Below are 26,663 nucleotides of genomic sequence, written 5' to 3' on the forward strand. Positions count from 1 at the left end.
CCTCGGCGCATCTTGCTTACAGCTGTTCCTGTTTTGCCCTGGTGACAAACTGTGTGATGTTAAAAGGGAAAAAAAAATCCGAAACAAGAGAGACATTTTGTTAGGAGAGGGTATGTAGAGGCAGATGAGGAGGATCTCATTACTTTCTCGACCTCATGTCTGTGTTAACTTTCAAGGGCTCTTTCACTCTAGGGATCAAGTATCTCTAACTGTGCTCAGAAGTCCCAAAAAGATAATATCACGTTATGTGTCTCCAAAGAGCTGTGCCAATTTATTTCTGTTGCTACTAAATAAATGTGATGGCTGATTCTTCCACCTTGAGGGACAGGCTTTTGTTTTAACATTGCCCTTGTTTTAAGTTGTTTTAAGTCAGAGTCTGTATGAACTTGGCTTCAGTGCCAGGGCATTATGTAGTTCAAGAGATTTAAAGCTGTCCCTTACTCTCTTAGGCTTTGTTCCTGTCCCCTAAGAGAAACTGACTCAATGAAGCACATCTTCTTTAACTGCCCAAGTCATAGTAAAATTAGAGCGGAAACCATCAGTCCAGAAAGATTCCCTGGAAGTTCAAATAAAATCAAACTTGATTATCTTTAGTCTGATCGGAATCACCAGACAACACGTCAAGTCGCAAGATTCTGTGCCCAGGTCTACAAGCAACGTAAATCTCATAAGGCAGACTGAATGTATTTTAACCTATTAAATAACTAATTTATGATGATATTATTTTTTACTCCTATATTTATTCATTGTTCTCCCCCTGTATCCAGTCTCAACTGTTTTTAAACTGATTTGCAAATGGTTTTATATGTACTGGTCGCAGATTGTAACAATAAACTTAAACTTGAACTTGAACTAGTTCGACAGACTCTTAAACCAAGTTCCTGCAGATCCTGTGAGAATTTCCTTGCCTCACTGGACTGCTTTCCCTAGAGCCCCTGAATTTCTCACTCAAGGTCAATTTAGTGCGATGGTTCTGTAAGGAGGACTAGGCCTCGTCCTCTAGTAGTGTGTTCCTGAGGAAGATCATGTCCCCAGCGTGAACAGGGCCCCATGGTGTTCTGAAAAGTAAAAACCCAGGCTCTCAAATGGTGCCATGCTCCTATGGCAGATGCAAGTATTATCTGGTTTGGCCAACGATGAGCAGCTTCTGTTGTCTTGGGGCCTGCTCTGTTCTCCGGCGTATACTAAGTCACATAAAAGGACCATCTATGAAAGGTCAGGATTTATATTATGGTTTGCATAGGGTCGCCAGGTCCTTCTGTCCCCCCTGCGGGAGGTAGGATCCTGGTACCTACCTGCTTTGGTGCCTGGCACGCATGTGTCCTGGGCCCAAGCAATGATGTCACTTCTGGGAAGTGACATCATCACGCAGGCCGCGGACACCTTGGGAGTGCTCCCATGCTCCACAGGGGGCCCAAATTAACCCAGATTTGGCCCAGATCGGCCTGGAATGGGCCTCTGCGGAGCATGGGAGTGCTTCCATGTTCTGCAGCAGCCCCATCAAGGCCGATTCGGGCCCAAATTAGCCTGGGTCCTGGCTGCCCGGATTGGGCCCAAATCGGCCTGGACTGCACCACTGCGGAGTGGGGGAGTGCTCCCGTGTCCTGCAGTAGCCCAATCTAGACCTGAATCGGCCCAAATTGGCCTGGAATGGGCTGCTGCAGAGCGTGGGAGTGCTCCCGTGCTCCACAGCGGCCCGATCTGGGCCGATTCAGGCTCAAATCAGGCCAGATCAGGTCCACAGGAGCGCCCCATGTCCCCGGGAATATGCCCCTGTGCCTTCGCTGCTGGCCAGGTAAGTGGGGGCGAGGGGTGGAGAGTGGGATTGGGGGAACCCCTGTCCCTGATGGGGGAATAGCAACCCTAGGTTTGCATCATGTAGGATTTCACAGTTAAGAATAGCAGAAGGAAATCTGAGAGGATTTCCAGGTGAGAAGAAATCCCATTCTGCACTGCCTGCGATGGTTTCATTCTGCTGCCTCTTGTTTTCTCTCTTCCCACTCACCAGCTGCCTTCAGCTCCCCTGCCTTTCCCCCACTCCCCTCTTACCCGACTCTCCTTTCTCCCCTTGCAGTCCCCACATTCTCTTCTCCCCTCCTCCCTCCTTGTAGTCAGGGTTGCTGCCACAACTTTCAGGGCCATTTTGGTTTGCTCCAGCAGCTCAAAGCGCTACCTGAACTGCAGGGTTAATTTTGCAGTGTCTGTGTTAACCTTTCTTTTACTGTTGGTTGGGATGTTTGTTTGTTTTTTTAAAAAAACCTCTTTATGTTTCCAAAACCAGATTTTTCATCATACTAGAGGGTTCCCGTGCATTTGCAGAAACATATATCCTAGCCAAGGTCACCCCAGTTGTGCAGATGTTTTGACCCACATGGGGCATCCCTTAGCTCTTAGATATAATTTCTTCCGTCTTCTCTGTGTGCATGCCATGATTTAAAAAATTCCACAGGGAGAGATGCAATTATTCCAGGGGCTGAAACAGGCCGCTGAGCCCACTAGTTCACCACCCTGACTGTAGAGGGCTGCCAAAGCTGCAATTGCCGGAAAAGCAATTCCGGCTGCTGTAATTTTTCCTTTTCCATGCACCCTTTTTTAGGGCACACTGGACACCTATTCCATTTTAAAGTGGTAAAGCTAAGCCTATCCTCCGTTTATAATTGCAACAATGAAAATAATTGCTCCTTTGGATCTTCCCTAGTTGTGCATACGAAGCTCTCCAGGTGGTTCCTGTAAGTCATTCCTAAGAGGACAATTCCAGGAATAACTTGATGGAGCAGTCCATTCTCTCCCCCTCCCCCGTGCCAAAATGATCACAATCGCAAACTCAGCCTTTGTTGAGCAGAACAGACCAGACTTGTTTGTTTCCTGGTGGCCGCTGCCATCAAACGACCTCACCAGTGTGACAATCTCTTGCTTTCTTTCAGACAAATGGGTCTTGGTTTCGTGCGTGTTTGTTTTTGTATTTTCCTCCTAGGGACGCGTATGTGTCTCTGCAGCGGTGTTGTGACATCTCCAGACCAGACAGTGTGCCTTCTATTTTCAGGGCCATCAACCCGACGAAACTAACTTTGGCTAGACCGTATGTTGCCAGGCAGACTTGCTGCATTGCAGCTCTGTGGTGAAGGGGAGAAGGTGTTCTGCTGAAAAATTTCATGGTCTTTTAGCAAAAAAATTCAAGAGGGGGGAAGATGGAGATGTGCGTATGCATCTGTATGTCTGGGAGTAAGCCGTGCCGTGGTGCAATGGTGCCGGTTATGCTGCATTCTGTATTCCAAACACACTTTGGTCATGACGCATGGTGGGTGTTGGGAAGCATGAAAGACAGCTTAAAAGATCAGGATGTTTACAAATGGCTTCATTCTGAAAGAGGTGCTGGCATCAGAGGTTTTATCTTTTGTGTGCCCAGGAAATGGAAATAGATATAGGAGGTCAGAGAGGGCACATTGATTGCTAGGGCACAATAAGTTACAGCATTAACATTATGGTCATAATTAATCAACACACTTTTTTTTTTTAAAGAGTAACAGTCAGTCAGTCTTTATTATGGCCCACTAGCCATATAGGGGGGAAAGTGTAGCAGAAAGATTGTAGCATTGAATTTGTGGGGTTGGTGAGTAGGGGAAAAAAAGTTAGTGGCATTAAGAGAGGGGCTGTGGCTGAGAGCCAAGCTACAAGTGACGCCTTACACGGGTTGGACACTTGTCAGCTTACCTCAAGTTTTGATGGGAAATGTAGGCGTTCCGGTTTTACAACTTGGCTCTCCATTACAGCTGCAAGACCAGGACGCCTACATTTCCCATCAAAACTTGAGGGAAGCTGACAAGAGTCCAACCTGTGTCAGGCATCACTTGTAGCTTAGCTCTCAGCGGCACAGCAGCTGTTTTATGTACAGAAGGTCCCAGGTTCAAGCCCCAGCATCTGTGGTAAAATGGGTGATGTGGCTCATGAGGCCCTAGCCAGTTGCTGCCAGTCAGTGAACAGTACCGACCATCTTAGACCCAATGGGTTGACTTAGTGTAAGGCAGCTTTATGTGGTAAGTGAAGTGAAGTGAAGGAAGTGAAGTGAAGTGAAGGAAGAAAATTGGACAGCTTAGTTCCACAGTCTGAGGGCCAAGCTGGATGTGGGAGACCTGTTTGTTTACATCTCAGAGCGGGACCACAAGTGACGCCTGACACAGGTTCGACACTTGCCAGCTTTCCTCAAGTTTTGATGGGAAATGTAGGCAGCTTGGCGGAATGTTGGACAAGTGACAGTTGAAAAGTCCATTGGACAGCAGTCAGAGAGTGAAGCTGCAAGACCAGGATGCCTACGTTTCCCATCAAAACTTGAGGGAAGCTGACAAGTGTCCAATGTGTGTCAGGCGTCACTTGTGGTCCCGCTCTAAGTCTGTCAAAATGGCGCATAAAGCCGAGGGCTGATGGAGTTTGATTTTGAAGCAAAAGGGATACTTGAGTGAGGGGGGCTGAATCCTCCCTGCTATTTGCCTTCCTGGAGCTTCTATCCCCCCCCCCATGCTTTTATCACTGATTCTTTCCAGTATCTCCTTCAAAAGTTTATAAGATGCTCTAAAGAGAAGATATGTGAGAGTGCCTCATGCTTCTGCTCTATGAGCATTTGCTGTAATTCGAAAGGAAAACTTGTATGGGGGGGGCATGTGAACTGAATTCCTAGGGTTAGCAACTAGTGTTTTGGAAGAGTCGAAAGGGCAAACGTGAGTGATGGACCAGGCCCCATTGATAGAGTGGAATCTATCTACATACATTTCCGCACATGTTGGATAATGCACTTCCAATCCTCTTTATAGATCATTTAGAATGGATTTTTTTGTGCGCAGAACAAAAAATCCACCTCAAACGATTGATAATGTGCATTGAAAGTGCATTATCCAACGTGTGTGGAATTAGCCAATATGTCTTTTATCCTGCCCTTCCTCTAAGAGCATCAGTGGTTTTCTGCATCCCCTCCATTTTTGTTTGTACAACAACCCTGTAAGATGACAGATGCTAAGCTGCTCAGCCCAAGGTCATGCAGCAAACTTCATGGGAGAGCTGGGAGGGGAGATGAACCCAACTCTCCCAGGTCCCAGTCCAACAGTCTAATCAGTGCATCAGGCCATCGGCTACTCCCCTTGTCACAACCCACGTACTCCATATACACATTCCTTTTTGATTCTGGGTGCTACCTGGGGGTCAGCTGGGTGGTACTTGGGTTGGGGGAGACTGTACCGGACCTTGGTTGTTTCCTGCTGCGGGTTCTCTATCGAATGCACATGCTACTGCTTCACTGCAGTTACGGCTATAACTCTGGGCATGGCTAAAGTGGAAGCACAAAATACCTACTTGATAGAACCACTTATGAAGTCTCAGGCAGATCAGAACAGTGCTAATAATAATACTTATCATTTATATAGCCCTTTTTGAGTGTCCATAGCGTGGTATGCACAGTATTTCTTTATCCCTAATTATGGCCTTCTGTGGTAAATCCCTATTATACATCATGACAGACATGGGAAATAAGAGAGACTGGCTTAGTTAAAGCAACCTTGAAGGTTCGTGAGCTGAACTGAGATTAGACCTATGCACTGTCAGCAGCATAGATTTTCAAATCCCTACACTCCAGCTTTATTTGTCTGTGGATGTTAAGCGTAAAGTACCTTGTTTTCTTTAACTGAAATGGTCTCATACAAGGAACCTTTCTTTTCTCTTTTATTTTCAGAAAAAGCCATTGTCTGCAATAATAAAGGAAGTTTGTGATGGGTAAGTTCTGCTTTTGTTGTGCTTTCTTTCAATTCTCAAAATAAATAGCTCAGAAATAAGCTTTTCCTCCTTGGGGCTTTATTCAAATCCAAGAGGCCGATAATCAAATCTGCTTCATCTCTGCATCTTGAAGGATAAACCTATGCTGAGGCAAAGGGACTATAGTTTTTGTTATGCAGAGAACATTAAAAAGACTTGAGAGTATGGACTTTGATTGTCTTTCATCCATTTTGGAATGGAGCCAGGGGAAGTTTCTAATAGGGAAAGGTGGTCCTTAGATTAAATTCTCACAGCCATTAGTTGTATGGTATCACTGGGCGGGGGGGACCTGGGCATGTTGGCTCTCAGCCAGTGGCTGGTCACTCTGTATATCATGCTGAATCTAGCTTTCAGTACATGTTGGTATATGTTAAAAATGTGAGATGTATAGTGGCAGGCCAAAAAATGAACCTGGTATATGATGGTGGGTGGCCACTTTCTGGGAGCATTTATGTACTAGATTTTCACAGGGCTTCCATGTGCTCAGAGTCGCCTGAATCTATGAATCAACTGAATGCATGACATTGAAATGCATGTTTGCTCTAGTGGCTGCGGTGCGCTTAGGCAAGGTGTTCAGTTCTTGTAGCATCAAGGAATGCTTCATATGGCAGCAGATAAGGAAATGGAAGGTGCATGAGCGCCTCTCGTGATATCCAGCTTTCTTCCTTTGGGCCCATTTGAGTCCAGTGAGGATCTCCTTGGTGAGCTGCATGTGGGAAAGGGGCTTGATGAAACAATACATTAATTTTAAAAATTGGGGTTATGATTATTGTATTGTTACTCTTTTTTATTGAATGTTTTTTAAAAACCTTACAAAATACGCTGATTAGAGATGGGCCCGAACTGAAATATGAACCAAAGTTTGCGATGAACCGGGCCAGTTCGTGGTTCGTGAACTGGCAGTTCATCAAGAGCCCATTTCTGATGAACCGCCACAAATTTTAGGCTGGTTCATTTGGTTCGTTTTTTGGTTTGTCACTGCAGACAGCCTGGCACCAATCAATCAGTTTCCTAGGCAACGGGGGGTGGACTTCCTTAAGACCTTCTGCTGACCCGGAAGTGGCCTTCTGCTGGCCCGGAAGTGACCTTCTGCTACCCAGAAGTGATGATTTGTTGACCTGGATGGGATGTTTTCATGAACCAAATAAACCAGTTTGTGAACTGGGGCAGGTTCGTGAAAGTTTGTGGTTCGTGAAATGCAACAAACCATGAACCACAGTTTAGTTTTCCCCCGGTTTGTGCGCATCTCTAATGCAGATAATCCGTAACACTGAGAAAAATACTTCAGGTAGTATATTGTCTTGGAAATTATTCCAGTGTCTAATGAAAGGTAGCACTATTTCAATAAATGTTAGAGGTGAGGATAAATACTCATCTTTCTGTAAAATTCTTAGACAGCAACACATTTCAGACTCACCTGAACTGTTATGTAGTAGATGGGTGAGATTTTTCCAATGCTCTTCTAATTAGATATAAGTGCAGCGGTGGTCGCTTCCACACGTCCTTAATGAGATGGCCTGCCAACGGAACTTTTGCGGGTTAACTCACTCATTACACACGTCATTGTTTCCTATGCATAAGGAGGTCATGACGATCCCGCTTTGGAAGCATTTTTTATGAAACTTGTCTTAGTCCATTGACATTTTTGATGCCAGGTTTTCCACGCGATTATCTAGCATATCAATGCATATGGACAATTTTTTTGCGCTTTTGAAGTGCCCTTCCATAAATCTCCACCCCCCTCCTCTCGCCATTACCCCTCCCACACATGTATCTGGCTCATATGCGCGATTGTATAATCCCCCACTCTTAAAAACTTTTTTTAACAGTCCTTGCACTATTACAATATCTATGTAGACAAAGGGAATCATATTGTAGTGCTTGCTATATTGGATCACTCAGCAATCCATCTAGGAACAACATTGGGAATGGAATGTCATTTCGGATTTTATTTCAAACTAGCAATAAGGCCCGTTGTTTGGGAAAATACATCAGGTCCTAGCAGTGCTCCCCCTCCCTGCACCTCTCCCCATGGCATCAGTCAAGGGGGGGGATCAGGGAAGAAAGCAGGGGCTCCCTCCTCCTCCAACCCCTCAGCTGCCACTTGGCTTGTGCATGGCCCTTCCAAGCCCCCACGGAGGCAGTGGGAAGCCCCTCCCCCACTGCTGTGGGACTTTGGGAGAGCCTCACCACTGCTCTGAGCCTTCCCGCAGCTGTGCTGGGCCCTTCTGGGCCTCTGGAGGCCCCAAGGAGGTAGCGGGGAGACAAACAGTTTGGCTCCCCGACTCACTTCTTATCTCTACGTACTGTGCTTCCACAGGGATAAGGAGTGAATGGTGAGGATGAGGAACACAGTTTGCCTTTTATATAGTAGAATATGGAGTTGTGCAATTGTGCTACTCTACTGTTCGCATATTTATTAAACACTTTTGCATTTAAAACTTTTAAGTGGGAAATCAACAGTAGAGAATGGAGTACTGCTCATGCCCCGTTTCTACAGAAGCTGAAAGACAGGACAACAGTATAGCGCAATCCCACATGCGCTCAAAAAAAAAACAGGGAAAGTTGGGCGGGAATGCACCAATGTCATTTGTGATGAGGCACAGATAAAGAACGTGTTTTCTGTGTTGGGACCTTTTTTTCCCCACGACCAACATCCACAAAACACACATGAGGATCATGCATGTGGAAGGTGAGTTCTCGAAGCGGATCAGGAAGACACAGCTTCGGGACAGGGAAAACCCCCCAAAATTGGAGCGTGTATCTTCTTTAATATATGGATTATTTTGGGGCTGATTTTCAACCTGTAAAGTCCTTGTGTCCCCACATGGCCACAACAAGGACTCTTGATCAGATGGGCACTACACTGCTGTCCTTGGAACTTAATTGCCAGGTACGCAGAACTGCACACATCCGGAAATTAAGGACTGAGTGTGGAACTCCAAGTGCACGTCTGATCAGAAGTCCTTGTGGTGGCTACTTGGGGGCCCTGGAAATGGGTAAGATTGACAGCTGCATGTAAATGTGCATTCGCTGTTATGGCTCTAACTTTGCAGAATGACTTGCCTGAGGATGTCTGGAAGGCTCCCACACTCCTGTCATTCCACAAACGAGGTAAACAGAATTCTTCATGAGGGCGTTTCTGTAAAGGGAATAAGAGTGTAGTTAGTATAATGGAATGTTGGGTGCTTTTATAACGGAAACGTGATTGTGATCTATTCCACTATTTATTGTATGTGTTATCTTGTTCTTCCTGCATTCTTTTCTACTTCGGTAGTTCCATTATTTTTTGCATTGTTTATATAACATATCACATCTAAGACTTTTTTGCATTCTAATTTGTGTGATCCTCAATCGGTTGCATTGTTTGTTGGAGAGCTCATGCTATTTTTATTTCATACTGTGTAATCCGCCCTGAGGCTCAGCAAGAAAGGAGGGCAGTAAATAAATAAGAACTTTTCATTTGTGCATTGCCTCTTAATGCTTAGAGTAATCAGTCTTCTAACTAAGAAGAGAAAGACGAGGCAAAGCTGAGTGTGAATTTTGGATTGCAGTCTTCCATGTGCATTTTACTGATAAACTTATTTCTATATTTTAAGGTGGTCTCTTTCAAATCACGAGTATTATGCACTGCAGCATGCTGATAGTTCCAATTTCTATATCACCGAAAAGGTAGGCATCTTTTTCTGCACGATGTTTGTTATTTGTTTTAAAAACACTTTTCACTCTGATAAGCCCGTTTCAGAGCTAATGCAGAGGAAAATTGCATTATTATTTTAATATTCTCACTGCTTAGACCCAAGTGGGTAATAATGGACATACTGTGCCTCATACTGTTGGTCTGAACTCTGTCTGGTTGCGGCGTAATAGTACAGTTCTATAGCTTGAAGTAGAATTCTCCCGTGGGAGTCCTTTTCAGCCAGGATCTTAATCAGGCAAGCGTTGTCCGCATGCTGGTAACAATTGTTCACTAATTAAGCATTGTGTAATTGTGGAGGATCTTGTGCAGTTTTTTTTTACACTTTCAGTGCAGCTGGTAGCAGTGTGAGCTAGAGAAGGATTGTAAGTTTATATTGCTTGATTCAGAGTGCATTTTAATGCATCCAGTGGGAATAGCGGTTCTTTATAATTGCTTGAAACATCATGCTTTGTTTACATGCCAACACTTGTGTTCCAATGACATTTTTTTTAAAAAAGTGTCTGTAGATGTAAAAAAAAATGTTTATTTATTTTTACTTCATTTATATCATGCTTTCTTCCCAATGGGGACCCAGAGCGGCCTATATCATTTTCCTCTTTTCCATTTTATTCTCACAACAGCCCTGTGGGGCAGGTTAGGCGGAGAGGTTATGAGTATCTCAAGGTCACCCAGGAAGCTTCCACAGCAAAACAGGGATTCTAAATGGTCTGCTAGATTCTAGTCTAACTACTACACCACATTGGTTCTCCATTCTAGCTATAAGAGCTAACTCAGATGGACTGGGCATAGATGGATTTGAAAAGGAGATTTGAACAGATTTAAAAGTTATGTCTGTTGACTGGCCTATTACCCATGAGAGCTGTATGGGACCTCTGAGTTTAGAGGGAGAATGTCTCTTGACTAGCAGATTCTGGGGAGCAGTCAGTGGGTGAAGGCTTTGCCAGGGAGAGAGCCAGTTTGGTGTAGTGGTTAAGGGCGGCAGGACTCTAATCTGGAGAGCCAGGTTTGATTCCCCACTCCTCCGCTTGAAGCCAGCTGGGTGACCTTGGGTCAGTCCCAGCTTCTAGGAGCTCTCTCAGCTCAGCCCCACCCACCTCACAAGGTGATTGCTGTGAGGATAATAATGACATACTTTGTAAATCGCTTGGTGTTAAGTTGTCCTGAAGGGTAGTATATAAATTGAATGTTGTTGGTTGTTGTTGTTATGAGTTTCTCTGTAGCATCTGTCCAGCCACTGCTGGATTGGATGGACCATTGGTCTGATTCAGCATAAGAAGAATCCTGCTGGATTAGACCAGTGGTCTGTCTAGCCCAGCATCCTGTTTCACCCAGTGGCCAACTGGTTGCCCTGGAGTTCCACCAGATAGATCTCAGAGGTTAAGGCTTTCCCCCAATACTGCCTCCTACCACTGGGTTTCAAAGATCTACTGCCTTTGAGTGTGGTGGTTCCCTTTAGTCTCTGTAGTCAGTAGCCACTGATGTATCCTCCTTATTTCTCATGACAGTTTGAGGGAGGTGGCACACTCGAGCAGCCATTGTTCCTGGTCACGCTCAGTTCCCAGAGTTAACTGCAGCCTTAACCCAAACGAGTCTCCGGGGGTAGAACTAGACTATCTCAATTTAATACAATGAATTTAAATTTTATGTTTAATATTTAATTTCTAATTTTTAAAGTGCAAAGTGCTAAGTATGTGCCTTAGTAATCACAATCATTCATGTGCGGATCACTTGGTTTGGAGCCCTTCTTTTTGAACTCTGTTACATCTGAACCACACTTAAACAGAAAATCATGGCGCGTGCCCCTGCGTGAGGTTTGAAGAAGCGTCAGACTGCCTAGTTCCAGCTCTCCTTCCTTCATAAGTGAAGAATTAATTCCGTATTTTTGGCAAATCAAAGCCTGCCGCTGCATCCAAACTCAACAAAATACAGTTTTGCCCTTTCTCTGGAAACCAGGGCCGTTTCCACACGGCTTACCTTGTTCCGGAAAACAGCGAAATCTCGCGTGAAATCTCGCGAGAAGACACTGTTATCGTGTCTTCTCTCACGATTTCGCGTGATAACAGCATCTTCTCGCACGATTTCGTGCAAGATTTCGCTGTTTTCTGGAACAAGGTAAGCCGTGTGGAAATGGCTCAGGGCTCCAGAAGTGGTGCTCAATCTTAGTTTGGCTCCTTGCCCGCAAATCAGGCTTCCAATCCTGTCTTGTCGCATCGGGTTGGGTGTATTGACAGGTTTTGATTTGCCACTATCCCAGAAATAGCGAATGCTTTCGCTAGCCATGAGGGAAGAAAGGACAGGGTCACAAGGACTGCACAAGCAAGCATGAAGCTTCTTGTTGGCTTGCTCGTGGATTGGCAAATCCTGCTCTGATGTTATGTCTAAACAAAGTTATTTTTCTCTGTGTGTAGTGGGTTGAGGTTCCCCCCCCCCTCGTGACAGCGTGTTCAAGCAGGCAAGTTTCGACCACCCTTTCCCCCTGTCATGAACAGTGGTACATTCCAGAACATTGTTACCATATAATCTGGTAATGCCATAGGCTACCTTTAGCTCTTTCTGGAAGCAGGTATAACCTGGGGAGGGAGGGGAGCATACTTGAAAGTCCCAATGCTATCAGCCCCCAAGTTCGCTCTGCAGACTATCCCACCCAGTGTTAGAGCATCATTTTTGAAGGGGACTTTTTTTACATTTGTTCATGATCAGGATGTTTGGAAATAGCAGACAGGAAACTTAAACAAGTGAGACATACGCATTGCTGGCTGTTGGATAAATAAAGCATCTTGCTACCACTTCCCTTTCCCCCCCTAAATTGCTGCTCAAGTAAAAGTTCTGTGCATGGGCTACACAGTGCTTGACAGCTTCTGACTCATTCGTTGCCTTGGATTGCATTATGTGGAGTTAAATTATGGCCTGACCTGTGTGCCCACATACTTGCCAAGCGAGAAGGCGTAGCTCAGAGGTTTGTTCAGAGGTCCTGGGTTCCAGTCCATAGCACCTCCAGTCGAATGGCTCTCCTTAGACCTTGGGGAGCCATTACCACTTGTTGTAGACCATATCAGTTATTTTTAAATGGAACAAAAATATTCAGGTTCTGTATTCTTGCCTTGTGCAGCTCCTCTGGCCTCATCAGCCTCTCACATATGTTAATCTTTTGCCTTCTGTGCTCTCACGTCAATGACTAACAAAGAATTAGACACATTCAGAAGGCAGTATTGTCAGTGGCTGTCAGTCATCATACCTTGCATGGAGCCTCCATGTTCAGAGGTAGTATCTTGTGATTATCAGGAACGGTAGGCCAACTGGGGGTGGCAATTTCCCTCGAGGCTTTTTTGCTTGCTTGCGTCACTTCTATCCTGTCTTTGCTGCCAGGTGCTCAGAATGGTAATTTATGACGTGTGACTCTTTCTCTCCCCCACTTTTTATTCTTAGAAGGAACTGCAGGGACCTTCCTGGGGGGGGGGGGGTTGGTTGGCCGCTCGTGGAAACAGAATACTGGAGTGGGATGGCTGTTGGTCCGGCGAGATGGTTTTTATGTCCTTGCTTGCTCTGTATAAAAGCTGAAACACGTATCTTTCCTATTTGTGAATATTGTACATAGCACCCCCCAGCAATTTTTTTACAATTCTAAAATCCAACTCGATAAACAATTGTAAAAGGATGGCATGGAAAGATATATTGTGTTGGATCTGGTGCACTTGCAAGTCGGCAAGGATCCTTTCCTTAAAGCAGGAGACCGATCCTGCTGGTGGACGAGCCTCTGGCTGGGGGTGGGGGTGGGGGTGGGGAATCCTGTGAAGTGGAGGAAAGCACCAGGGCTAGCAGAACAGGACTGTGGAATTCAACCCATTGACGTTGCTGAGTCCTTGATCCAATGAGTTGCAGAGTGCATGAAGAAAGCAGGCTCAGCATTCGAGCCACTCTCACAGGGCAAGTGAGGGAGGGGTCTCTCTGCCTCGCTCACCTGATTAGCTTGTGCCAGCAGTGCTCAGGCTGATTCAGAGAGTCACAAACACACACATCCCATTGTGAATGGAGACTTGGCGCAGACACTGAGCTTCTTCCTCCCACGGGTCATCCATTCATAACTGAGAAGGCAAATTGAGGGGGGGGGAGCATTGCTGTTGGGATTGGGATGCATGTGAACAGCTGGCCTGGCTTTCTTTCTGCCTAGAATGGGATAATAAGAAAGGCTGCCTCATCAGGTTCAATTTTATGCGTGTGCAAACTTCCCTTCAATTTGGGTCCCATGGTCTAGCTACCCAGGTCTTCTCTTTGGGCAGAAGTCATCAGCCTGATTAACTATTTGGTTTAATACAAACACATGCTCCAGATTATTGGTCCTGGAACTTAAGAAAAAAACTTTTGAGATGACCTCTCTCATGAACTAATGTTAGAGTTGCCAGCTCTGGTTGGAAAATTCCTGGAGATTTGGGAGGATGGAGCCTGGGGAGGGGAAGAGTTGAGGATGGGGTATAATGCCACGGAGTCCATCCTTCAAAATAGCCATTTTCTCCAGGGGAACATCTCTGTAGCCTGGAGATCGGTTGTTATTCTGGAAGATTTCTAGCCAGCGCTTGGGGGTTGGCATTGGCAACCCTAACTAATATTTATATCAGTGATGACGATTTCTTCAATCTGGCTGCTTTTAACCAAGCTGATGCAGTAATGGAGACATCCCTTCTCTCCCCTCCTTGTGACGTTGTAGCACTTGAGCAGTTTTGTGGGTCATGTTTACTCCTGCTGGCCACCTGAAGAACCTGACCGCTGCCCTTTGCAGAACAAAATGAGTGAATGTTTCCCAGGCCTCCATATCTTTGCACTAGGACTCTTGAGTGTTCTTACTAGAAGAGCATCTGTTGAATTGAAAAAGCAGCTCATGAGTTTCTCTCATGCTACTTTTGACCAGTGAAGAAAGCCAGATGCTCTTCTTGGGCAACCAGCTGCTCAATACTGTCTTTCCCCCACCCAATCAAGCAGTCGCTCCTGATGCATGTTATAAACTCTCACCACACATTCATTTTAATATCCCCCTTTTCAGATTTCTTTCTTTCCTTCTTTCTTTGCATGTCTTTTCCTCCCTCCCTCTCTTTCCTTCTTTCTTTCCATGTCTTTCCCTTCCTCTCTTTCTTCTTCTCTTCCTCCCTCTCTCCCTCTCTCCCTCTCTCCCTCTCTCCCTCTCTCCCTCTCTCCCTCCCTCCCTCCCTCCCTCCCTCCCTTCCTTCCTTCCTTCCTTCCTTCCTTCCTTCCTTCCTTCCTTCCTTCCTTCCTTCCTTCCATGTCTTTCCCTCCCCTTTCTTCTTTCCTTCCGTGTTTTTCCCTCCTTCCCTTTTCTTTTTTCTTCCTTTTTTCTTTCCATGTCTTTCATATGTTCAATAAAAACGTTGAGGTTGCCAAATCCAACTTGGAAAGTACCCGGGAACTTTGAGGGTGGAGCCAGTAGACATTGGGGGTAGTGCTGAGGAAGGATGTGACATCACTTTTGTGTCAGATGATGGCGCTTCCCAAGCTTCAGCCCGTCCGATGATGTCACTTCTAGCCTACTGCACCCAAATCCCACCTCTTCCTGTGCTGCCATTTTCAGGATACTCCCCCAAACCCACCTCTTCCTCTGAAGTCACTTCAATGCATCATGTCTTGCGGCTCTCAAACATCTGACGTTTATTCTGTGTGGTTCTTACATTAAGCGAGTTTGGCCACCCCTGTTATAAAGGGTCTTTACCTTCCTGACTGATTCTTCCGTGCAAAATATGCACAGTGAATGCAGTGTTCTAATTGACAGTTTTGAACACGCCTCCCACCGTCTCCCCCCCCCCTTCCTAAAGTTCTGGAGCAAACCTGCAACTGACATTCCCTCTTTGAAGTATAGCATATTCCATGAAAATTCCAAAGAATTAAAATACAAGCCAGCTAACTGAGTATTTGAGAGTTCACTGGGTGATTTCAGTGTTGTGGTAGAGGTTTGAGGATGAGAAGACCTGCATAGCAATTTTTTGCAACAAACCCTTTACACTTCAGTAGCTGATGTGCTAATTTAGTTAGTGCCAAAATATGCAGAAATAAAATGTTATTGATATATCTTAAATGCTGACTGTTGGTGCTAGGACAATGTAATTTGTTCAGCAGAAAACCTGGTATGATATTTTAGACCTTCTGTCACCGAGGCAGTCAGATCTGTAATAAATCATCATTTTAGTTTTAAAATCTTTCCTGGCTCTTCTAGAGAAAAGTTCATTGTCAAAATGTGTATCCCTTAGAAAAATGCTTTACAAGGGCCAGTTCACACATGGATGCATCTCTATCCAGTTTTTATCCTCTTATGGTTCTCCTCTGTACAGTTTTATTTTCACAACAACTGTATGAATTAGATGAGGCTTAAAGAGTTTTGGCTGATTCCGCACGCGTTGGATAATGCGCTTTAGCAATCGTTTGGAAGTGGATTTTTTGTTTCACACACAAAAAATTCAGTTCCAAATCACTTAATGACTTGCAAGTCAGTTTATTTATTTACTTCACTCATTTCTGGGCCACTTTCCCCCCCAAACAGAGTCCCCATGGTGGCAGCCCATACGCAGGCTTTCTCAGTGGTGGCCCCTATCCTGTGGACCGACCTGCCTGAGGAGGTCAGGAGAGCCCCCACACTCCTGGCTTTCCATAAACGATGCAAAACTGAATTATTCAAAAAGGCTTTTTACTCAAATGGGAGGGTTGTATTGTAGGGAGGGGGGGAGTCTCAGATGCTCCGCTAATGAGTTAGGGACCATAGACTTTACCACTATATTGCCTTATGTATTATCTGTTGCTTTAAATATGTACTCCTATATACTACCTGTGCTTTAAGTTGTCTAATGTCAATCCTAGAAGTAATTATGTTCTGTTTCAGTATTTTCTTCTACTTTGTATTGGATTCTTGCTAACGCTATGTCTTTTTAAACTTGTATCTATTTACCCTATGGCATTGTTTATGGAAATGTCCTTGATACTGTATTGAAATATACTTGATACTGATTGTACTAATCTCATACTATGTAATCTGCCTTGATTCTCAGAGAGAAAGGCGGAATATACATGACATAATAAATAAATAAATATCCAAACATTTAAAACATTAAAGCAGTGTTTAAAATAATTAAACAATTCAAATTAACACATGTAAATAGACACGCACACATCACAACTGGGAAGGAAGGCCAACAAGCTTTACTTGAGCTATGCCAAACAAAAAAGTCTTCACCTGCTGGCGGAAGACAATAGTAGCAGGAGTCTCCCCTGGGGAAGGTGTTCCAAAGTTTTGTTATCATGGTTGAGAAGGTCCTTTCCTGGGTTGCCACCTGTCAAGCTTCAGTTTAGCAGGAGAACCTGAAGCAGGGCCTCCAAAGATGACTGGAATGGCCAGGTAGGGTCAGGTGGGAGGTGGACCTTAAGGTATGCTGGCTCCAAGCCATGTAAGGCTTTAAAGGTCAATAATAGCACCTGGAATTGAGCCTCGGAGCAAATTGTGAGCCAGTGCAGATGGAACATGGCTGGAGTGATGCGATCCTTGTGATCCCTTCCAGTCCATGTTCTGCCTGTAAATGCGGCACCAACTGTAGCTTTTGGGCAGTCTTCAGGGGCAGCCCCACACAGAACATTTTGCAGTAGTCTAATCTAGTGAATTGATAATCTAATGAATTTCCTCTGTTGACAAGCATTTTGTTGGAGGTAATGGGAAAGTATTGTCTGTGGGGTTTGGTCGATGGTTGTTCCAACATGCTAGAAGTTTCTTGATGTTGTCATCACTGAAAACTGAACATCCACAGTTGAACGTTTCCAAGAGCTACTTGGGGCATGATAGGGATGGGAGTGCAAAGAACAAATGGTAAACATTCACTTAAGAAACATCATCCCTATTGCTTCTCTCCCCTGCCCATGGGCAGAGTTTCCCAAGCGGACACAGGCCTTAGAGAGGAATTGGTGTGTGCTCTCTTTAGGGTTGCCAGGTCCCCTTACCCTCCTGATGAGGTGGGAGGGGTGGCACTCATCTTACTCTTTCTCTTCTTTGTGCAGACGCGCTTCCAAGCCTGCGCGATAGTGTCAATTCCAGGAAGTGATGTCATCATGCAGACCCAGAAGCGCAGACACACTTTCCACTGAGCTGGTTTGCTGCCCAAATGGGTCTGAGGGCCAAGCTACACATGACAAATGACACTTGAACGGCAAGTGTATTTCTCCCTGTTCACTTGCCCTCCACTCAATCCACTTGCCGTTCAAGTGTCATTTGTCATGTGTAGCTTGGCCCTGATTCAGCTCGTTTGGAGCCCAAATCTGCCTGTTGCAAAGCCATAGGGGTGCTCTTGGGAGTGTGCCTGGGAGGCCTGTTCCCCCATCTTTCCCCACCGCTGGCCAGTGGAGGGTGGGAGTGGGGGATCCCTCACCTCCACTGGGGGAATGACAACCCTGGCTATCTTAATATTTGCCAGTGCTATTTATTTGTGTCCAGGACAGAAAGAGCCCCTTTGATTTAGAATTGCTCTACTGCAAGGAGAATTTTGATAGGTTTGCATTGCCTATAGTGTGTCTGAGTCACTCAAATAAGAGAGAACATGAGATGCCATTGGTATTACTCAGAGGCCTGGGACTGGTGTTTCTTTATTAGCACCATTTGAATGAGGGAGAAATGCTAAAGGTCACCAGGGCCATGTTGTGGAACCAGCACATCAGTGAATGGATGGCTTCCAATGGGGATATTTCAAATGCTAGGATCAGGGCTGGATTCCAAAGGCATTTTAGGAGAGGCAGACATGAAAGTGTTTTCTTACAGTAGTTGAAAGGAAAGCTTAATGTGTTAATTTTTTTAAAAAAACACCCGTCCTGATGTTGCACCTGCTGCTTCCCTTGCCCATATAAATTGTTTGCTTGCACACGTGCGCATGCATGCATGTTCCATCATATTGTGGTCATTCAGTAGCCAGCACGAGAAAGCCTTCATTGGTAAGAAATGGGCATCCTGTATGTGTGCTTGGAGTTGTACTATTATATATTTAATTTTTTTTAAAAAAATAAATGTGTTCACTCTTGTCAGTCACTGCCATTTTCCAACACACATGTAAGTGTATGGAAATATATGCAATTGGCTAAGGTTTGGAATTATAGTTATTATTTTATTGTAAATTTTTTAGGAATGAGGGCATCTGCATGGATCTTCAGTTGCAAGAGACAAATATTTTCTAGCACTCAAACAGAAAATGAAGTTTGCTGCTGGTGACCAGCAAATACCTGCCACCTGGTCAATTTATAATGAATCTGCGGGGGGAGGGGGGACTATTTTTGCCTGGATTATTAATTTATTTCAGTAATTGTATCCCATTTTTCTGCCCTATGGACCCAAGGTCCAAAATGCAAAAAAAGAAAAAAAAATGAAAGAAACAGCAAAAAAGAGAAGACAACAAACAAGTAATACAACATATTATCTTCTGGGACAGACCTGGATCTGCCATACAGACTCATTTGTAAATTGACCCCATAAATTCTTCCATGCTGATGTGATATCATTAGGGGCTCAGAGGGGCTTAGAGCGGGGTTTCCCAGCCTGTGGGTTGTGTGACCCCAAAGTGGGTCACGACTCACGAAGCCTCTGAAAGTGGGTCACAAGCCAGCCATCCCTAACGGCAGCTCCTGCCCTTTGCACCCTTCTCTTTCTCTCTTCTCCTTCCTTTCCAGTTTCTCACACTCTCATCTTGTCCTCCCCTTTTGCAACAATAATGAGGGGGGAGGAAGTTCTCTGGCAACTTTGATTGTAGGTGGCAGAAGGAGGTGGGAAGGCTGGAGAATGTGTGGGAGCTGTTCAGTGCATGGAAAAGTGAGAGGCGTGTGCAAGCATAGACTCTTTCTTGGCACTACTCCTTCCTTCAGCTGCCCAACCTCTTACCGAGCCCCCTGCAGTGCCTCACTGTCCTGTACCTGCTGTGAGAGATGTACAGCACTGAGCCACTTGCCACCCACCTCTCTGCCAGCATTTGCCGTCTTCCTGCGTCTACACAATCTTGTGTACTTCCCTCAGTGCCTTCTCAGTCTCTTGGGCCTGCCCTGGCTGGGTCACCATATAAAGTACATTTGGGCTTATGGGCCACCGTACCGAAAAGGTGGGGAATCACTGGTTTAGAAATTTCCCTGAATCCTCTTATCTGTGAACTGGGTGGTCTTGACTGTGTTGTAGGAGAGAGGTAGAAGGTTTGGAAGGCACTTGGATGTTGCTGTGCATGTAGGGTTGTCAGTCCCCCGCTGGGGGCGGGCGATCCCCTGCTCCCACCCTCCACCGCCCTCCTCCAATTACCTGGCCGGTGAGAGGGAGACACAGTGGCCTGATATGAGCTGGATTTGGCCTCAATCAGGCCTCTTGGGAGCGCGGGAGCTCTCCCATGCTCTGCAGCAACCTGAATCAGGGTAGATTCAGGCTGAATTGAGCCCAGTTCAGCCAGAATTGGGCCAGAATTGCGGAGTGCAGTAGCGCTGCTGTACTCTGCAGTGGCCTGATTCAGCTTGAGTTGGGCTCAATTTAGGCCCCTGCAGTGTGTGTGTGTTGGGGGGGGGTACTCCTCGGGCTACATGTGGCGTGTGCAATGACGTCACTTCCCAGAAGTGACATCATTGCACAGGCCAGGAGCATGCACGCGCACGAGAGGGACGACAGAAAGGTAGATGCCTGGGGGGGGGGTAAGGGGACCTGGCAGGGGGGGTAAGGGGACCTGGCAGCCCTAAGTGCATGCATGACGTGCAGGTAGCTGGGCATAAGAGAGCTTCCAGCTTCTGTGATATCTGACCTGTATTACCCAGCCCCGCTTCTGTTGCAGTAGTGAGTATTTCCTGGAATGTGCTTGCATAAGTCATGGGACAGCCCCTCTTCCAAAATCTTGGGATACTGTGTGTGGAGGGCACTGCCTCGTGCCACAATACCAAGTGCTGGTTTGTTAGCCCCACAGACAGGAAGGTACATGAACAGTTTAGTGGATAGTTCTTGGCACTATCTCTGGGGGGGAAAGTGTTGAATCGGGCTGAGAAAATCCTGTTGCCATCCCTGTGTTTCACTTTTTTCAGCATATACAATTACAGATTTCACTCGGAGGGAAAACAGGTCAGAAGTAATTTTATTTTCCACAGAATATTTTAAATATTATGTCCAGGGCTTAAAAATCCTACCCCAAAAATCCACACAAAAAAGAAAGCGAAGGTTCATACAGAATCTGAAGGGGAATCCAGGTAAAGACAGTTGCCTACGCGCACACGAAATCCGAGTGTAAAATGCCAAGCTAAAAACAGACAATACAGAGCTCACGGGCTTCCAGTGACACACAAAGTAATGAGGCAGATTTAAAAACAGTTAAGTGGGGAGAAGAAAAAGAAAATATGTCACATATTCACACACAACGAAATCCTGAAGATCAAAGATTCATCGAGTATAGCCAGAAATACCAAAAGTCATTCCAGGCTCCTAGGCAAAATTCTCATTGCCTCCCTGCTCGTAATACCCAGACTCAGTCCAAAGGCCATGTAAAAGTATACCACATAACTTCCCTGACTCCAGGGGTCCCCAGAGTGACCAGGCCCTCAGGAATATTGTCCTCTATAGCCCCCTGAGCCACAAGCAGCCTGCGAAACACCCTTGACATTTCTTCACATTCACTAGCTGCTCTGGATTTTTTAAAAACTTTAATTGTTTTGTTTGGGCTTATCTTGTAGCAGATAATCCCTTGGTATAATTCTGGCTTCGTCAATCTCTGTCCTTTCTATATCAAGTAGGTATTATAATTCCAAAATGTTTGTTGTAGATCTGTAGATAAGAATCACTTCTTGCTCACAATAATGTACTTCTTAACACAAACTCTGGGACCAGGGCCTTCTGCAATAAACCAAGTTGCCAACTCTGTCCCCATATTAACTCCGACAACACAGTTACTGGTCCTAACAACATCAGTTATACCATCTCTGGTTCTTTCACTTGCTCATCTTCCAATGTTATATATGCTATCAAGTGCCATCAATTCCCTTCGACTCTCTATATTGGACCAACAGGCCAGTCTCTTCACAAACGAATAAATAGACATAAATTTGACATTAAATATCACAACACTCAAAAATCCGTGGGAGAACATTTTAATCTTCCAGGCATTTCATTGCTGACCTAAAATTGGCTGTTCTCAAACAAAGAGGCTTCAAGGACATATTATACCATGAAATTGCTGAACTTGTTCATTTACACGTTCAGAGCACTGGAACCTGCAAGACTGAATAGAGACATGGGATTCTTATCTCACTACAGATGCTAATTTCTGCTCTTTTCAAGCTGCATCGAACCTTTACATGCAACTTTCTTCTTTGCTTTATCCCACACACCTCCTGACTGGGGTATAAGGGCTCAGGGATCTCCCTATATCTGAAGAAGGGCGCTCTGACTCTCAAAAGTTTATACCCTGAAAATCTTGTGGGTCTCTAAGGTGCCCTTGGATTCAGATCCTGTTGTTCTACTGCAGACTAACAGGGCTACCTATCTGAAACTGTACACAGATCTCGGCAAAGTTGTAGAACCCTTGCAAACTGGCCCAGTCACATGATAATTTTTAAGTCAAACTTCGCTGATGTCTGCTGGCCCTGCCACGAATGGAGGCAGTTTTGTGACTGTGCACTCAAATGGTGTATTAAGAGTCAACTGAATCCAGCCAGAAAAGTAGCATTCAGGCTCAAGACCTGATGAGCGGAGAGATTTCTGCATGTTCTGGTTCTCATCTTTGGTTGAGGCCACACAGTTAAAATAAGCTCAGACTGTCTGTTATTACCACAGCATGAGATGGTTTTATATGTATGGAGCCTGTGTTTCCTAGCCAGAGTTGCATGGAACTCTGGGGTTCTGGATGGCATTCTCAGGGGTTCAGCAAGAAATCATGGAAAAAATAAATACAATTTATTTGTTATATTTTATTCATTTAAATAAATAAAATTTATTTTTTATTTATTTTATTTATCAAAATAAATAAAACTCCAAATATCTACATTCAGCCACGAATTCAACAATTGTGCAAAAGTAAACAAGCCCAAATATCACACTGAAAGTAAACCTTATATTGACTTTGGAAGTGAACTTTTATTTTGATGTTAAGGAAACTTTACTTTGATTTGATATTTGAAAAAAAAAAGATTAGATGCTACCCAAAAGTTAGGAAAAATGCTTCGCTTTTTTCTGACAATGTAAGCTGGCTTGTGTGTTTATATAGCAGTTCTTCACAAATACATTTTCTTGACAATTTAGCAGCTATTAAATTGTGCTCCCAGCCATTACCTTTTCCTGGCCTGTGAATGTTTTCATAGGTAGGGGTTCCTCAGGATTTAAACATTAATTTAGCCCGATCTCATTAGATCTCAGAAACTAAGCAGGGCCGGCCTTGGTTAGTAGTTGGACAGGTGACCTCCAGAGAAGACCAAGGTTGCAGAGACAGGCAATGGCAAACCTCCTCTGTTAGTCTCTTGCTATGAAAACGCCACCAGGGGTCACCATAAGTCAGCATGACTTGAGGGCACTCCACCACCACCATGGAGAAAAGGTTGGGAAAGACTGCACTATCTAAACAAACTTCAGTTGGATTAAAAATAGACACCAGCATCATTAAAAAAGACAGACATAGTACAACTGTTGAACTTGCGGATAAAATTCTCAAGCTGTTTTACATTAGTAAAGTTCACTGTTTAGTGTTCAAAGCTTTTGCAAGCTGCTCACCCTTTAGGGTTGTCAACATCCATGGAGGGTTTGGAGATCACCCAGAATTACAACTGATCTCCAGAGTCCAGACTACAAAGATTGGTTCCCCTGGAGAAAATGGTGGCTTTGGATGGTGGACTGTGTGACATTATACCCTGCTGAGGTCATCCCCTCCCCAAACCTCACCCTCCCAAATTTCCTAACCTGGAGTTGGCTACCTTACCAGCTTTGAATTCTACTTTTTATGAAAAGGACTATTGTTATAGTAGATATGGCTACAAAGAGAAGTTTGAAAAGGGGACCAAAAACAGTCCTGTAGGGGTAGATATTTGGACTTGATTCACTTAAAAGTGGCCTGCCAAGGATATTAAGTTGAAGAAAACCATGGAAACAAACAGTACTTGGTTTGGTGAGAGGCAAAGAGGGTGGACGAAGGGGGGAGAGTCGGTATATTTTTCTCCCACAAGAATGAAAGCGCCCAGATTTTGCCCTCAATGGCTTCCATTTTAACCAGTACAAGAGACTTACCATCTCCGAATCATGAATCATTTTTGTGGCCGTCTGAGGTTGCAGGAATGAAAAGGCTTGACAAAATAAGCTTTCTGTACTGTGGTATTTTTTAAAGGATTGTTCCCTGAAATGACAGTACTTTGCCAGTATAAACCCATTTACCTTTGAAGAGGGTTGGATTGCTTTGAGGATTGGGCTATGAGAACCCTATGATAATCTGCTTAGTTGCATGGCTTATTTTTGAGCACCTTTGTCTGTGGCTTCATTCTTACAAGCAACAGATGCCTGATGTGAAAGGGCGTGGACCATACGTGGACAATTGCACCTCCATACCACAAAAGACCTTGTGCAGAGAAAACTTGCTGCCAAGGAACAGTTACTTAGTCATGTGACACCCCCCCCCCCCCCAGTTGCCTGATGTGGTGCTAGCAGACCTTCAACATAAGTGGATTGAAACCACCCTTGTAGAGCACATATCTCTGCTACTGTCTCGCCTGGAGGTCCTGATTGCTTAAAAGATAGTGAGTCTCTTAGGTCCATAAATGTTTCCTCATTGAGAGTAAGCACTGTGGGTCCAGTTTGTACTATGAATAGAACTGAGTTTTTACTCACTTTTCCTTGTACTATACTGCTTCAAGATGCATGAGGGAGGTCGTGTTTTGTAATGTTCTCCCATAGAGAGAGAGAATCTTTGTGTACGTAGAAAAATAGCATGCAAGAAAGTTAGGCTGAACCCTTTCCTCTCTGACTTGCTAAGTTTATATACACAAGGAGCTGTTCCCCCATTGGGAAGTGTTCAAACATTTATTAAAAAATCAGTGAAAATCCTCAGGGGTGCTATAGATGCCCACTCAACAGCAAGCAGATTTTCCAGCCATTTGTAACGGAGCAGATAAACAACTACTTTAGCTGGCTGCTAGTGGTATATTGTCGGACGTAGGTAATAAGTGCAACCTATAACTCGTCTCTCTTTCAGTGGAATGTTTTATTACTTTGACAAAAGCAATTTTGTAACATCATCAGCACATAAATTTTAGTCACATGTAATTCTTTTCCCCCCCTTCAAAATTCAATCAACAGACCAAGGGGGCAGGGGGGGGGGGGATGAAACCAACAAGAACCACATGTTTGGCAGGGGTACAAAAGCAGGCCCCTGGCAATGCATCTTCCAAATTGGAGTGTAAAGACCCAAAATCGAACAAGCTCCACATCAGACTAGCTGCTTTGTAGAATTCTGTAGCCTGATACCGATCACCTATTTCCCCCAACCCTCACTTGCAACATTTAGGCAAGCGTGCCATTTCATATTTCATCAGTCCCCAGATGCCTGCCTCAATAAATACATCTTGCTCTTCTTCTGGAAGATGATGATGTTCAGGCTCAAGGAAGGAGTTTTCAAAGCTTTTTCCAGCCACTGCTATTTTTGTGTGCCTTTGGTAATGATGCCTGATGTGCAGAAGCTACACTGAAGAAGAGCCCTCTTTCTGTGCACTGCAAAGACTCCATCAGGCAGAATTAGAGTCTCGTGCCTCTGAATGTCCCACATGACTTACCATGTATATTTATAAGAATATAAAATGCCTTCAGTATTTTTTTTCCTTTTAAAGCCTTAGCCACCAGAAAAAAACAGCTGCTTCCCTACAATGACATATTCATTCAAATGATAGGAGATGTAGTGTTTCAAGGCACTCTTGTTAAAAAATTGGGGTTGGATCTAGACTAGAGCAGCAATTTCCACCGGTTCCCACTTCCTGCTGCAGACCCCCTCCCCGCCATTCCTCAGGGTCTTTATTATTTATTATTATTTATTATATTAGATTTTTAGTCCGCCCTCCCCGCCAGGCAGGCTTAGGGCGGAGTACAACATTTCAATTTACATAAATACAGTTAAAAACAAATAAAACAGTATACAAATAACATTAAAACAACTTTATACAATACAGCTTCTCTGCAGATGGTGATGATAAAATACTGCTTTTCAAGCCCTGGCCCCCAGGAGCAGTATTTCATGGAGATCAGTAAGCTGCAGTGGAGGGGTGGGGGAAACTTCCATTCTGCCCCCGAAAATTTCATCTGGATCCAAACCACAGAATTATACCTTGAGGCAGGTGTGGGATCCAGTTACTTTGGCTGTGGATAGGGGGAAAGAACCAAGTTGTTGTCTGTCCATCTGTTTTAAGCAACCACTGTATGTATTATTTGCTTGATAAAACATGGTAAAACATTGGAGTTCCTCGCAGATATTGTAGCTGTTTAAATCTTAATGTGTCAAACCAGAGACACTTAACATTATTTTAAAAGAGAATGACTCTTCTGGGGGCGAGTATGTTTTGAATATAATGAGCAGAAAATAATGAGCAGAAATGAGAATTTGTTTACATGGCATAAACCTCAATCCCACATCCATGATTTCTTTGGGTCTAAATAGAGAGATTAGCTCTGTGTAAATGCATCCATTGAAATGAACTGACATGCTGAATGTGGTTTCATTCAGTTTAATGCAGAACATCCCTTTGGTTTAATTGTGCTCTTACGGACTGTTTCCTTGCAGGCTCTTAAGTAATTGTTTGGGACTGGAGAAACAAAATTGGATTTTTAATTGGAGAGCAGATATTTCCACTTAGGCTTTGGCTGGCCTGTTGCCTTAGAAAGCTGATGCTTTTGAATACATTCCGATGACACACACAGGAAATGTTTAGTAAGCCCCTGTTTACCCTCGCCGATTTCAGACTTTTTGTTATTGGTTGCAGTGGAACCATAAGGGGAATGCTGTTGCGAGAAGGGATCTGATACCACTGTGGTAGCTGTAACTGTATTACGAATACTTGGCATTTGTATAGCTTCCTGGAATGTTCAAAGCATGTTTCTTACAATATTTCAAAAATCCTCCCAAAAAATGCTGGAGGACAGCTGAGTATTATTATTCCAAATTGCACA

General features: G+C 44.5%; 1 protein-coding gene across 1 annotated transcript in view; it reads left to right on the plus strand.

Moving 5' to 3' along the window:
- Positions 1–26,663, plus strand: part of ELMO1 (engulfment and cell motility 1) — a 410,819-nt gene that overhangs the window by 87,858 nt on the left and 296,298 nt on the right. The window contains exons 3-4 of the mRNA XM_054991799.1: positions 5,717–5,757; positions 9,396–9,468. Of these exons, the coding sequence (XP_054847774.1) occupies positions 5,717–5,757; positions 9,396–9,468 (114 nt within the window). The remainder of the gene's footprint in view (positions 1–5,716; positions 5,758–9,395; positions 9,469–26,663) is intronic.

Source organism: Eublepharis macularius, chromosome 11, assembly GCF_028583425.1.
Source record: "Eublepharis macularius isolate TG4126 chromosome 11, MPM_Emac_v1.0, whole genome shotgun sequence".
NCBI lineage: Eukaryota > Metazoa > Chordata > Lepidosauria > Squamata > Eublepharidae > Eublepharis > Eublepharis macularius.